The 14,434-nt window shown below is 46.7% G+C and overlaps 1 protein-coding gene across 1 annotated transcript; it reads right to left on the minus strand.

Annotated features, from left to right (window-relative positions):
• Positions 1 to 247: 247 nt before the first annotated feature.
• Positions 248 to 11,147, minus strand: VAT1 (vesicle amine transport 1). The gene is made up of 5 exons (XM_019550487.1): positions 10,918 to 11,147; positions 10,203 to 10,373; positions 9,996 to 10,085; positions 8,646 to 8,887; positions 248 to 5,048 (listed from the first exon to the last, which is right to left on the minus strand). The coding sequence occupies exons 1-5, from the start codon at positions 11,108 to 11,110 to the stop codon at positions 4,947 to 4,949; spliced, it is 798 nt and encodes a 265-aa protein (XP_019406032.1). The 5' UTR covers positions 11,111 to 11,147; the 3' UTR covers positions 248 to 4,946.
• Between the last annotated feature and the right edge of the window lie 3,287 nt (positions 11,148 to 14,434).

Consider the following 14,434-nt stretch of genomic DNA (forward strand, 5'->3'; position numbering starts at 1 on the left):
TTTTTATTAATTTGCATTCAACTAGTAAGAATTTAAGATTTTGAATAATCTAGTCGCTCCCAGACTGGGGGGAGGGCTTAGGCCATGGAGCCATACAGGCCTGGGGTGGAGATGGGGAAGGGGAGGTACATGTGGCTTGCTGTGATGGGCCATGGGCAAAAATAGAGGCTGGCTGGGGTCCCAAGCATGTATTTTAAAGATCTTTAGCATAAAACATTTTTACCAAATGACAGCAGCAGGCCTGGGAGGATTTTGTTATGCTTTTAATTAACATTTGAAACACATAAGGCATATGGTAACATTAGGCAGAGGAGCATTACATGTTGTAGTCATGTGAACAGCATTGGCACAAATCGCTTTCTGTTCAACTTGGTTACACGCACAAAGCGGAATATAGTTTTTCAAAACACCAAAGAGAGACTTTGAAGTGTCTGTAGGACGAGAGCCACTCGTATCACATATCCGCAGATCAACAGGACTTGGACGGCACAGACCACACCATGTGTCATTAGAGGCCAAAAAGTGTAACATCTTACCGTGCTCATATGCTAATCTGCCAGTCACCCTTTGCCATCACCAGTGCTTTGGGCACCAAAGACTCCATTTAGCAACAGTAGTGGTTTCACACCTATGATAGGAGCTGCAGGCAGGCCAGTTCATGGCATTAAAGCCTAATGCCCACAACACTTTTTGCCCCTCACTGGTCTCTTACTACTTCAGACAGCAGGTCTGAACTAAATATGCAGCTAAACTCTTCTCCCTTGTATCTGAAAAGCCCGTACCCCATCTCAAAAGCATCCTCTTTCTTAGCTGTGGCTACAGGTCTCTGTGCAAGTCAAAAGTGGCTTTTTTCTGCTCCCTTCTCCCCCATGGAATATGAATGATCGGTATAAAGAAATTAAGCAGCAAAAAACTTGTTTAAAGCTGCCTGGTGATGGCAAAGAAAGTCAACGTGCGTCTAAGGTTACCGTCCCAGACTGGCAGTTTTGGTTTCAGACAGAGCAGTGATGTTCTGGTCACACAATTAGAGAATTACCATTGGATTTAGCAACTTAACATACACCACATGCAGCACACACCCTAAGCTACAGCAGGGCAGAGTGGAGGGAGCAGGGAAGATTTAACCAGTGCTTGTACAGCTCCCCTGCTCAGACCTTTCACTCCTCACAGTCATTCTCCTCCGTATGGCACAAGTGATCAATTAGAAAAAACAAAAAAAACAAAAAAACAAACATTAAAAATTGGCATTGCTGCTATTCTGAAGTGACACAATTTAAGAGGAAACATAGTGATCATCTCTTTGCTAGATGGTACAAGTTTGCCCTGAACCATTAAGCAAGCTTCATTCTAATCCAACACTTTGGAACGGAATGATGTTTTGCTTTGGTCCTTGATGTAACAACCTGCTGTTAATTTTAGCAAGTTAAGACACTGTTAACAAGGTTGGTTTAAAGTGGATTTTATACTTATTGGCCCATAGAATATTTTTCCATAAAACTCAAGACTAAGTAAGTCTACTATAAAATCTAAGAGCATTAGTCAGTGAGGCAGTGTAGAGCAAAGTTAGATTTAATCTTAGTTTTCTGTAGAAAATACTGTAGCTACTGAGGGGCAGTAAACGATCAGTGCTAAACTCTATCACAAAATACCTTATCCACTCAGAAGTATTCAGAAATCGCACTGTAAAAAGGGCTTCAGACGTTTATAAGTAGAAAAAGTCACTAGCAACTACATTAAAAATCAAGAAAGCCCTGATAGTTTCCAGAGAGCCACTATAGTGGTGGCAAGCACCCTTCTGCCCTCCACACCAGGAGATCTTACTGCTAGCAATACCTTATTAGCAGGATGAACTTTGGAAATCTACTACACCAACATGCACAAGCAGGCCAATGTCACCTTTGGCCAGAGGCAGACAATTTGGAGTGAGGCATCTGATTATGCTAAACTCTGCTGGATTGTAGGAGCACAAACCTCCAGAAATCTGTACAGTTCTGTAACACACATACAAGGAGCGTTGGGTCAGAGAGTAAATAGAACCATGTCACTTGTATACCATAAAACATAGCTATGATGAATCATAATAGATTTTTGGCAATATTTTGAGAGGCCTATATGGCAAAGGCATCAGTGACTTGCTAGTCCTTATAAGTTGTCTAGAAAAGGCACTGATATACTGTTTTCTGTGGTGTGTCATGATGCAGCATACATCAGTTGTTGTACAGGAAGATATCAGATTCCCATTTTCTTCCTTCACGTGGTATCAGAAAAGAGGGACTAAACTACAAAAGCCTTTCAGTGCCACCTCAGAGGCCATCCGGAGTAAGGCACGGGGTGTGCTCTTTGTTGCTAGGGTAGAGCCCCCAAAAATGAAAACTTACTATAGAAAAAAAAAGAAAGAGGTTGAAAGTTTTCCCCTTTTAAAGAACAAACGTGGAGAACCTGAAGCTTTGCAGCTCAGTGTGCAGCTTGGACCAACTACCTTTGTCTCAGGAGCCAGGATGCTGGAGCAAGTGTGAGCCTTCCTTTTTTCACAACTAACAACTGTTCGAATATAGTTTCAGAAGGGTACGGTAAAAAACTGCATGCGACAAAAGGGAAAAATTAAACTGATCAGCTGGGAAAATGCAGCAGGAAGAGTTTAGATTAATGAATGGTTGGGGGGGAAGAGGGTGGAAATTGTGCTTGCAAATTCCATTACATCACACCCACTGAGCAGGCACAAATCCAGAGCACAAGGAATGAAACAGGAGCCAGGCTGAGCCCCAAATAGTTCTCTTTTTAGAGGTTCCAACCAGAATGCACTATTTAATACTTGAAACCATTTAACCAGAGCAAATCCTTCTGGGTCCTAAAGCAGCCCTAGAAGCCAACAGAGCTGGGAGCTGAATTTAGGCATGCAAAATAAGAGCTGCAAAGACCAATGTGTTGTGAACCACCACTATCATCCTGAGGAGCATGTAGCTGACAGAAGAAGTCCCTTTGTTACTTGCACAATACAATCCTTGTGCTGCTGCTAGACCCAAAAAATCTCTGATGGAGAAATCCTTTCTTTTTTTAAGAAAGAGCTGCAGTTTGCTTCTGCCATACCATCCTTTTTGAGCAGTTCAGCTAACTGGGACTCTAAGCAATAAGTCCCTGTGTCTAGATGTTGAACTCCAGAGCTCCTTAGGGTGGGATATTTTTTGTTGCTTCACATTGTCCTTGTCAGATCCAAAATACACACAAAGCCTGAACTCCTGCACATCCACAACCAACTAAGACAAAAACCAAACTGCTAAAGCAAGTGCAAACAGCAACACAAGCACTAAGTGCTGGCAACAGAGTGACTGAGGCAGGAGGACCAGCACAGCGCTGGACGCAGCACTAGCCAGAGCACAATGTACAGGGCCAAGCTTCTGCTAAATGCTCACAGACTGAACTGTCCCTACATTCAGGGGTCTCTGCATGCTCGGGTGTGGAATCCTGTGGTTTCATCCTGGGGAAAGAGACATCCCGCACAGCTTCCAAAGTCTAAGTGCTACGAGTACCCTGAAAAGGACTGGCACTTTATCGTTTGAGTGGGCAAGACACACTTCAGCACTATCCTTCCATGAAGTCCAGATGTTGGAAAAGGAAAGATTCAGGGGCTGGTCTGAGACTAATGGAGATCTGAGGAGCCAATTCAAAATGGATGGGTAAGCACAAGCCAAAAGCCAGGATTAATTAAGGAAGAGTCCCTGGGCAAGCAGTTTTGAGATCTGAACCTAGACAGTCAACTGTCAACACTGTACAGCTTGTTCAACAAGTACACTGGCTCTGGAGATGAACCAGTGCGCAGAGCACCAGCCCCACGTTTCTGGCACGATAGGTTATTGGTTTCTGTTGGTTTGCTCACTTCCAGGGCAACCATGTCCCCCTCCCACCAGCATGCAGCACACACAAAACAGAAGCAAGGGTAAACAGAGGCTTATTTTGCCTCATCTTGCAGACATTTGTTTTCACACTGCAGCCCTTGGCAATTACAAAACACAAGGGTGAAACTTAGCCTGAAGGTTATCAATTCAGAGTCCAACATTAATAAAGCACACAGAGCCAACATGAATTGTTCCAGTCATTTCTGAGACACAGTTGAGTCCTTATGGTCTCCAAACCCAGATTTTAGCATAGAATTGGTTTAGACCTTCCCTAACTGTTGGGATCAGAAAATGGACAAGATCAAATGGTTTAACCGCAATGTCTCTTTAGTATTCACGAAGCACCAGGCCAACTTCTCCTCAGGTTACAGGCAGCCTGCAAAGAGAAGGAGCTGCAAATTAAACTAGTGTGACCAGAATGGAGATGCTAGGCCTTTTAGCAAAACAGCCTGATGCGTCTTTTAAATCACTAGCTTTAAAGGCCTAGGAAAAAGGGGACAAAGGGAGGCAAGTGTCTCATGGCAAGTGTAACTAAAGAAATAACCAGTGTTAGAATAATGCAAGAGCTGAGGCAATTTTTCTCTAGCAATTTCATTAAAAAGCATCTACAATTTGGCACATTCATCAGTCAAACATGCCTCTTGGAGGCAGCAGGGTAAAAGCTCCAGCAAGGGCTCAGTTTCTATGGAGACAGTCAATGGTTGCTATAACAATTTGCATTTACACTTTACAGTGACATACTATGCAACCGTTAGTCACCGACTGCCTGGAGGCCAGAGAGGTATTGCCAAAGGGAAATGATTTTGTCTGGAATTTGGGAAAGAAAATAACAATCAGAAACTGCAGGTGAGAGCAGGCATTCAAGCAGAAGGCTGGGGAGGGACATGGGCTCTAATATTACTGTCACACTTGGGGAGAGGTTGGCAATGACAGGTGCACACAGTTCAAGACTAAATGGTGAAGATGGCAGCAACTGATCTGTCCATTCCCAGGTCCCAGGAGGGCCAGGGAGTTAAACCACAAGTTCACAACCTGCAGACAGGCCTCTTGGTTTTAGTTTTCTTCTTTCTTGGATTCCTCCTTCAGCACTTCAGGAACTAGGACAACTTTCCCAATATTCTTCTTCTCCTGCATCTGCCTCATGGCATCTGCCACCTACGGATAAAGGGGGGACAGACAGCATGTAGAGACCCAAACTTGACTTTGAAGAAGACACAACCACCTTTTTCTCCAGTCCCTCTAATCGAGCACAGCTGCATGTCAATAGCACTTCCTGGCCCCCTTCTAACCCAGGCATAAATGAGCAGCCATGCAGTGGAGTGGCACATTTTGTGTATACATGGCCAGGGGGTATGGAATAGTGCAAGCCAAGGCAGCCACCCCAGGCTGCCTCCGAAGAGCATGCAGCCCAGGGCTGAGTGCGCTGAACATCACGCTGAAGGATGTCGCGGTATTGTTCCAATCAGTTACAACAGCACCACGAGGGGTTTCTGGACAAGCCATAACAAACTGTACCAAGGTTGTTGCATGAAGACTGTGAGCATGTGGGGAAGCAGCATCTGGATGCAAGACAGACAGGCAGAGCTGGGATCACCAGGTGGTGACAGCACAGAGCCAGGGCCCAGCCAGAGCCTTTGCTCCCCATGCATCCAGGGCCCCATCCCATCTGCCTAGCTAAATGCAATCTACCTGCAGGGGTCCTGGGCTGGTCTCCATAGAGACCCCACCAGCTCACCTGCTCCATCCAGCACCGGGTGCAGGGCAGATGGGCCAGGGTTGCCCAGGCAGCCAGGTTGGGTCTGGCAATGGAGACACTGGCGGCAGCAGCAGAGTAGAGTGAGCCACCGCTAAAGGGGTTTCTGGGAAGCAGAGTCTGGCTGCCAGGCTTCTCTCACCCCACTGTGTACCTGGTGTCCGTGGGACCACAGGCTAAATTTTTCCCACTCCTGCACTAACCTATACACTCTTATTACCAAGCAAATATCCAGTTTGTTGAAGTCATTATAGATGCCATCTTTAGCTAATAAAGCACCTTTGTGTTATGAGCTAATAACCAGCAGAAGATCAGTGCTGCAATACAAACAGGGCTTCTTGCTAGAAGTGAAATAGACTGCAATTAAAGGGGAGAATTTTTCCTTGAGAAAACGCAGTTGTGTCTGAGCAGCCTAGCCCACTGCAGCCTTGGGATGTACCCCACAGCCGCACCGGAACAATTCTCAAACCAAAGCCAACAGCTGCCTCATCATGTGAATCAGGCTCTTTAGTTTCTCCCTGCCCAGCCCTCCTAGGATGGGGACCAGGCAACATCCACAAGTAGACAGGAAAGATGATGTTTGGACTATGTCAGGCCTGAAGGTAGCAGGGATGACTCCTCTAACTACCCAGCCCTAAAGCAAACACATTGGTGAACACAGAAGAGGCCCTAGGATTCCAACAATGACTGAAGGGCAGAACAGCGAGTAGAGATTCATAGACAATCTCCAATAAGTGAGTTAATGCACTGGGCTATAGCTAAAGGGCTCCAAGTTAGCATCGCCAAGAGAAGGCTGCTGCTTCCTCCACAGGCCACTCTGTACTATGCCCCAAAACCTAGTATTCTGCTTAATGAACCCAGCAAACTCACTCCTGTACCCATGGGACAGAGCAGTGAGGTCCTGGTTGTCAAAGACACCACCCCCAGCACTCTTAAAACCCCTCTACAAAACTTGTACTTTGAGCCTGGCTTACTCAGAGACCCACCAAGAAGAACAACTGTATTTTGACCTTTTTTGTAGACATGCTCACCCCAAAACTGGTACTTAGGGTAAAGGATTAGAGTCCACCCAAAGGAGTTCTGTACTCAGCTATGGTTCACTGGCTGGTCTCACTTTTGGGCATTACTACATGTTCTATGTGCAAGTGTCACTGGTCCCTGCAAAGCAGCTTAGCCACCACAGCAAAACATACCAAGTGACACCAACTCCAACAGACAGCTTTCCCTGTACAGACCTAGGAGTCTCAGTCACCAAGCAGTCAGCTGGCTACACCCCAGCCACCATGCATGTCCTCCAGGAACAGACTTGATAAAGGGGCTTCTACCCAGCAGCAGCACTTGACACAGGCTTGGAAGCCAGAAAACTTCAAAAACCTTGATTTCAGGCAGAGGTATGTTGACCACACTGAAGTCCTTGCAGAAGAGCTTCCCTGCCACCAGCACTTGCTGCGGCAGACAGACAGCCATCTCAGTTCTCCCAAAGCTCAACACCCAGCCTAGAGCTGGATGAGGACCTACATGAACCTCAGCTATAGAACTTCATGCAGAACAGCAAAAGCAAATGTATGCAGCTTCTTCACATAACCACCCCTCCCCCAGCTATGCTTTTCTTTCTAACTCCACCTTTGTCTTCCATGGACAGATGAATGCTACTGGAAAAAACATTCCTACTACAGCACACAAAGATCATCCCCCACCCAAGCTGCTGATTTCAAAGGATTCCCAGTACCAGCTTTGGAGAAACTTGGCACAGAGGGAGAGACACAAAAAGCACACTGGTCCCTCAGAGATGTCCTGCACAGAGGATTTATGTGACACCAAGACTATGGGTTCGGCCTGTTACACCTTGTGCTCCACACCCTCCAAGCACACCAAGGAGTGTTCAGAGCCAGCAGCTGCTCAGTGAAGTCAGCCTCTCCTCCACAAGACTGCTGTCTACTCCTGCAGTGAGGCTGCACTGCTCCCACTCCAGCAGTCCTGCAGCACAGCAGCAAGCCTCCCACAGCAAGTTATGGGGGCACCGAGGATGAAGCTCTCCAATGCTACCACAGTTGGAGGCAATATTCCAACCCACTCAAACTGCAGGTCCAGATGTGCTCCAGGAAGTCAGTCACAGACACCATAACTGTTACTCAGCCCCTAGAAGGCTCCAGCATTCACCCCTGCCCCATCGCCAGGAAAGCTCTGCTTGGAAAGGTATTACTTTACTCTCCTCATTCAGGTCTTGCCATGCCCCCAGAGCTTCATGACCACCAAAAGGCTTTTGCTGCCAGCTCTTTGCCCACTGCAGAGGAAAGCTAGTGGGATAATCACATTCCTGTTGCATTGCTGAACACGGATTCCTCCAGTGAAACGGGGGATAATTCCCTCTGGTCTCCAGGGCACTGATTTAAGCCCTAACTCTGGGTCAGCAGCAGGATGGGTAAGGAACATGTGAGAGCAGTGAGGGAAAACAAATAGATTCTTTTCCCTGCCATAGCTTTCAGGAGAAAACTGAGCTGCAGCTGCACTTCTTACCCTGTTTTTAGGCCAACAGCAGAAAGGGAGTCCCAGGTCTTTTGGGCAACAGCAACTGCTAAACTGCACTGCACTAACACCCAGTGGGCCAGAGCTCTATTGTGCTTACAGTATTTGACATAGCATATGGGAATGGAGGAGTCTGCCCAGCCCTGGCTGCAGCAGAGTAGTGCACTGTCAGACACCCAGCAGAAACTAGATAGGATCAGCTGGCATTTCCCTGCTCCCCTCCACACCCAGCCCTCAACAACTCACCAAGACTCCTTATGTGGTCCTCCAGCTCAAATAAAATTGTCCACCCCTGCTATATATGCTAGGTACAGCATCCTGCACAATAGGAGGTCATCTTTTGGGCTCTCTACTGTAATAATCACAAAACCCAAAGGACACCACAGCTCTGCATAACCTAGCTTTGAGTACAAGCAGACTGGACTGCAACTCCCCATTGTGTGTGCAGCACAAGCCTGTTCCAGACTACTCACCTGCTCAAAGGGCCACACGGAGTCTATTTTGGGTTTGATTTTGCCCTGGTTGTACAGGCTAACCAGCTTGGCTACAACACCAGCAATAAGGTCAGATTCTTCATCCATGTAGCCGAGGTGGTAACCACACACAGCCTTGTTATGGTGTAGGAGCTGCAGGGCATTAATGCTGAACTGGTTCCACCAGGTTTTAGCCATGGCCATAAGGTTCTTCCTCTGCCCAGTGAGCAGGTTTGCCACCCCTAGAAGATAAGAGTACCATCACAGTGAGAGCTGACAGAACGCTAATATGTGGTGCAAAGTATGCGTCACACCTGGGCTAACAACTCAGATAGTACTGACTGCTGCACCCATGTGCACAGCAAGCAACAACTGAGGGTGACTGTGCATCAGTGCGTGTCAAACAGGGTTCTGGAGACAGCAAAAAAAAAAAAGGCACTCACTTTGGCCCACAGATGATTAAAGTGCAAAGCCACGATTAGAGCTGTTGCCTAGCCCTCTTCACACAGGATGCATCAAACTGAAGCTATTTGCCCTTTGGTGGCAGCTTCAGGCAGGCAAAGCTACGTGTCATGCCTGCTTGAGTCTGATGGAGATCAAGAAGTACTGCAGACATTAAATCACAGCCAGCAATGTTGGCAGAAAGGAAGCCAAACAGTGGTTTCAAGCATGGTTCACTGCAATGGTTAATTCTGCCAACAGAACTAGACAGGCTGCACAGCAAGAGGCCAATTCCAGGGGCTGGAATGCATATCAATGCAAGATTCCTGCATATTGCATTGGGGGCTGTGAGACTGCTTTGTCTGTGGGGACACAATCACACTGTTTCACTGCTGGGGAATGGAGAGATAAGTATTTAGTAGCTTCAAACCTCATCACCCACACACCCTGCAGAAGAAAAGCAAGCCTCTATTAGTGCTGTACATTAAAGACAGGCTGAATAATGCTGCAGATCCTGTATAAGATGCATTCTACTTCACCCTGCATGCATGCCTCCCTTCTGGGAGGTAGCAATCTTTGCAAAAGGGAAGGAGGGCAACGCATGAAGCAAGTGATCCAGTGTCTTGGTGATGAGGACAGGACAGGAAGCTAGGACTACAGCTGTTGAAACAATATGCGAGCTGCCTAGATCTTACCAGGAACCTAGACTTGCAGTACATGAGGCACTCCTGATACAGGAAACTCTAGAGGAGGTAAGCATATCCTTGATGCTCTCTTGCTTCAAGGCCCTATGGTAAACCAAAATTCACCTGCAGACCTGTACCATCTTGCTCCACTACATGATCCCACTCCTTCAGAAAACCTGGCCTTACCCATCAGCAGTTCAGCAGAAGCCAGCCTCTAACTTACCATAGGTTATGAGCTTGCCCATCGGTTTCAGGAGGTTAAATGCTTTGGAAGTATCTGATCCTCCCAGAGGATCCAAGACAATGTTGACACCTGAAGAGAATTTGCACAAGGACTAGTTAGAGGTTCCCTCCATTTCTTGTGAGAAAAGCACAGAACAGGAGTAAGTGACAGACTGCAGCCAGCCTTCCCTAAACTCATGCTTTTTACCTTTTGGAGATATTTTTCGGACCTCCTCCACATAATCCATTGTCCTGTAATCAATTGGGTGAGTAACTCCACTCTCTCTGAGGGAGTCGTGCTTGGAGGCTGATGCAGTGCCAAATATGGTAACATTCTCCACTGTCTTGCAGAGCTGAATGGCTGCTGTTCCCACACCACCTGAAACAGCAAACCCAAGGGAATTAGCTCGAGCTGGTTATCAGCCATCAGGAAAATCTGAGGCACTGGGAAATACAAGTCAGTCCTCATTTGAATCAATACCTTCCCCTCCACCTCCTCCTACTCCCAACTTCCATATCATCCAGGAGTGAAGGACTTGCTTGTGTCTCACCATGTTAAATAGTAAAGTCTAGTAATAGGAGAAAACCCCTGGTCAGGTGGAGCCAATGCTATTTTGCTTTCCCAGGTTCGAGTTGCCAGACATCCTACAGCCCAATTTCATCATGCATTATCCAACTGCTGCTGTACATCAGACCAGGTGTTAACACCTGCTGGTGGCACAGTAGGACATTTGCCAGACCCCCACATCCACATAAATGATCTTTCAAGGCCTTTATGTGAAGCTCGTCACCCCCATCTGTAAACACCCCCGCCACTTCTGCCACTCCCCCTTTCCCCCATAGTTTTACTGGCCATTCCAAAAATCAGCTTACCAAGACACTGAATACCACACACCACAGGAGCTTGCTGAGAAGCACTTTACCTGCAGCCATGTGGATGAGGACACTCTGGTTGGGTCTCAGGTTCCCAAAGTCAAAGAGGATCATATACGCAGTGATGTAGTTGACTAGAAAGGCAGCTGCTTCCTCAAAGCTCATTCCCTCGGGCATCAGGAAAGTTTGATTGGCGGGTACAGTCACTACTTCCTGCCAGAGCCCTGCCCTGGCCAGCACCATCACCTTATCACCAACCTAAAAGCAAAAGATACCAAGTGAGTCAGTGACACACACCAGACTGGCAGAAAAAAGGGGACACACAACATCTTCTGTGCCCCTGGCTGCTGCCACCTAAGTGCATTTATTAGTGCACCAAGCACACATGCAACTTTACTTGCAGAATATGCCTTTAATGGACAGCTTCTTGGCTTCTGGCTGGGAAAGTTGTGGATTCTTCTGCACCACAGAACTAATATACAATATTCCCTTGCACTTACTATGTAGGCCAGGTTTTGGGCAATGCACTAGATACAATCTTCTAGAGTTTGCTTCCAACGTGCCATCTTCAAAATCCCCAAACTCAATCCCTACCATGCACAAAACAGCATTCCCCATGAGTGACCATGAAGCAGTCCTTGAATGCCTCTAGGCCCTGGGCATCTGCTTTGCTACAAGACAACCTTTAACAGATGCCTTGCCTAGCCAAGGCTTTGGTGTTTCAGGACTGGGAGATCTGGTAGATTAAACACAGAAAACCAAAGGCAAGATCATTCCACTCATCACAGTTACAAAAGATGCCACAGGGCATTTGAGTGAAGGATGCTATGCTTTCTACTTTATCAGAATACTGTCTCACAGACTCCCTACAGATTTTCTGACCAGTCTCTCTGGGAAGCTGTGTGTACATCACCTGCAAGTTCTTTAGGGCAGGGACTGGACCTTGTTCTGTAGGAGACCAAGAACACTAGTTCTCAAACCATAACAGGATATCCAGCATTCTTCTCCCTCCGACAAGATAAAAACAGAAATCTTCCAACACAGCCCATGAGCTTAGGTTAAGCTATGTATCAGGCTTTTCTAAGTGAACCATGACAAATTTCACTTGGGGCTTAACGATCACTGAAGAGAGAGTCAGCTGGACTGGTTAACACTCCCCAGGCAATCTGCTTCTAAAATGCATTGCAGAAGTTATGTGAACTCTCAGAGCAGAGGGGCTGAATTTGTACAAGCCTCTTAGGGAAGCCATCTCATCAGGCCAGAACCTGCCTTTAGATAAATCTTGCGCAACTGAAAAAAACAGCACTCTGTTCACCACAATCATCTGCTTTGCACATGATCTGCATCCCTGTCCAGCTGGTACATGGCCCTTGAGGAGGTCTATAAAGCCAACACTGCCTCAAAGCTGTTAGCAAAAGGCTCAGAGCTATGGAACATGACTGCAGGACACTGTCAATAAAGTACCAAGACTGCTGTGTTTTTCAGAATCCAAGACAGGTGAATTTAAGACAATCCCCCAATAATTAGATTCTGTACATGGATAAAAAAAAATTTTAAATTGTTATAAACCTCCAATAATTCTATACCATGGAAAATATCTTAAATCCCACCCCCCTCCACTGCAGCAGGGAAAGCAGTGGCAGGAGGTAGAGAAGCCAAGCAGCCCGACCCCTCTGGCCTGCCTCCCCACAGTGCTCCCCTAGCACCTATCTCCTTCCCACCTCCCCCCTACCAGCTGCTTAACCTCTAGCTCTGGCCCCACTACAGTCCAGGGTACGGGATCATATGGTTGCTCCAACCCCAGCCCAGCCATGCAGCAGCAGCAGGTCCAGCCAGAACCTGCTACCACTGCCACTGCTACCCAGGTGGGCTGAAAGAGACTCCAAAGGTCACCTAGTTTAAACCCCTGCCTGAGGTACAATCATCCTTATCCAAAGGAAAGGATAAGGAGTTAGTCACCGGAGCCCACACTACATCCCAAACTGTGGCTAGAGGAAGCCAAGCAGGGAAAGAGCCTCAATCCAGGGAGCAGGAGTTGAAAATCAATTTCTCCTACTCAAGGATTGTCCTTTAAACAGTAACTGTACGAACAGTTCCAGATTTGATGCCTCAGATGTTTTCCGCTGTAAGGTTTTGGGGAAGTAACTCAACTCCTCTGAACTCTGCAGTGGGAGGAGATGCAGGATGCTTATAACACTAGTTAGCTTACCAGAGGGAGGGCAGCTTGCATTGGTTTCTCCTCTTTTGGAAGAGTTTTTGATCAGCAGAGAAGCCTGCCCACAACTGATTTTCTCGCATACTACAGGCCTTCCCTTTGAACTTTTGCTGTTGAAAAGAGCCCCAGGTGAGACAACGGTTAAGAATACTGCAATAGGAGAGAAGTTTCCCAAGCTTATTAAGTGGTCTGACCCTACTTCATCCATGAAGTCCATGGGATCACAGCAAGAAGTAGCTACAGGTGAAACAGACCTCAGAGAGTTTACATCGGGGCTGGAAGACAAAGGCAAAACCAGCCTGGCTCCCTGACCGGCCAGCAAGGGAGGGGTAGGGGCACGACAACATTCACTTAAACCAAGTGGAATAGCAATTGCATGAACTAAACAAGTTCTACAACCTGCACATTTCTGTCTGCTATGAGAACCTGAACTTTACCAATGAAGGCTCACAGATGCAGGCATGAGGAGTCTTTTCACATGGAAGCTAAGTGAAAAGAGTTTCCTAAGTGTGCAGCAATTGCATTAAGAAGCAATTGGTATAGTAAAGCCAAGAGAGAGTTCTCCACAGGAGATGCTCTGAATAAAGAGAAAGCAAAATCTAACTGTCCTCTGAACAGCTGGAGACTAGGAAGTCAGTGCTCTCACCTCATTTCTTGACCTCACTCATAAGTTCGGAAGAGTGCAAGATGAGAATTCTTATGCCCCCAAAGAAGTGCAAATGTGTACCTCTTCCAAATTTCCGTTTACTTCAATATACATGAAACCCAAAGACTCACACCCAGACTTCAGCATCCTCTTTGAACTACTCGTCCTCTCAGCCAAGAAGCATCTTTTTAAAGTGCAAAGGGAGGGACAGCAGCACAATACCAAGTAGTAATGCATCAGCCAGCAGGGAAGTGCAGAGCTAAGGCAGTGGAAAGCCTCATAGCTGTGTAGGTTTGGCATTTACACTTGAGCAAACCAAAATGTTTTTGCCAGGGGGAGGAGACGACATAAACAGGGAATCCTTCTCATGTGTCCTACCAAAGCTTTAGCAAACTTAATAGAACAAAGGGAACATTTCAGTCCCACAAACTTCCAAAAATAACAGCAATCAACAGGGTAATGCCAGAAATCATGTAGTACTGCCTTAAACAAGACAGAGGGACTAAACGGTTATAATTCCTTTAGCACCTTGTCTAGCGGAGAGCTGGCAAACAGCATCCAGAATGTCTCCTCTAGTTTCCTTACACACTTAATGTGGTTACAAAGAGCCTTCAGAAAGAGTGCTTTGATTGGGGGGGGGGGACGGGACAACACACAACAACCCTGCCAGGTTTTATCTGATATCATATCCCCAAAGACTCCATCT

The sequence above is a fragment of the Crocodylus porosus genome, unplaced genomic scaffold, assembly GCF_001723895.1.
Source record: "Crocodylus porosus isolate Cpor-Errol unplaced genomic scaffold, CroPor_comp1, whole genome shotgun sequence".
In the NCBI taxonomy this organism is placed as follows: Eukaryota; Metazoa; Chordata; order Crocodylia; family Crocodylidae; genus Crocodylus; species Crocodylus porosus.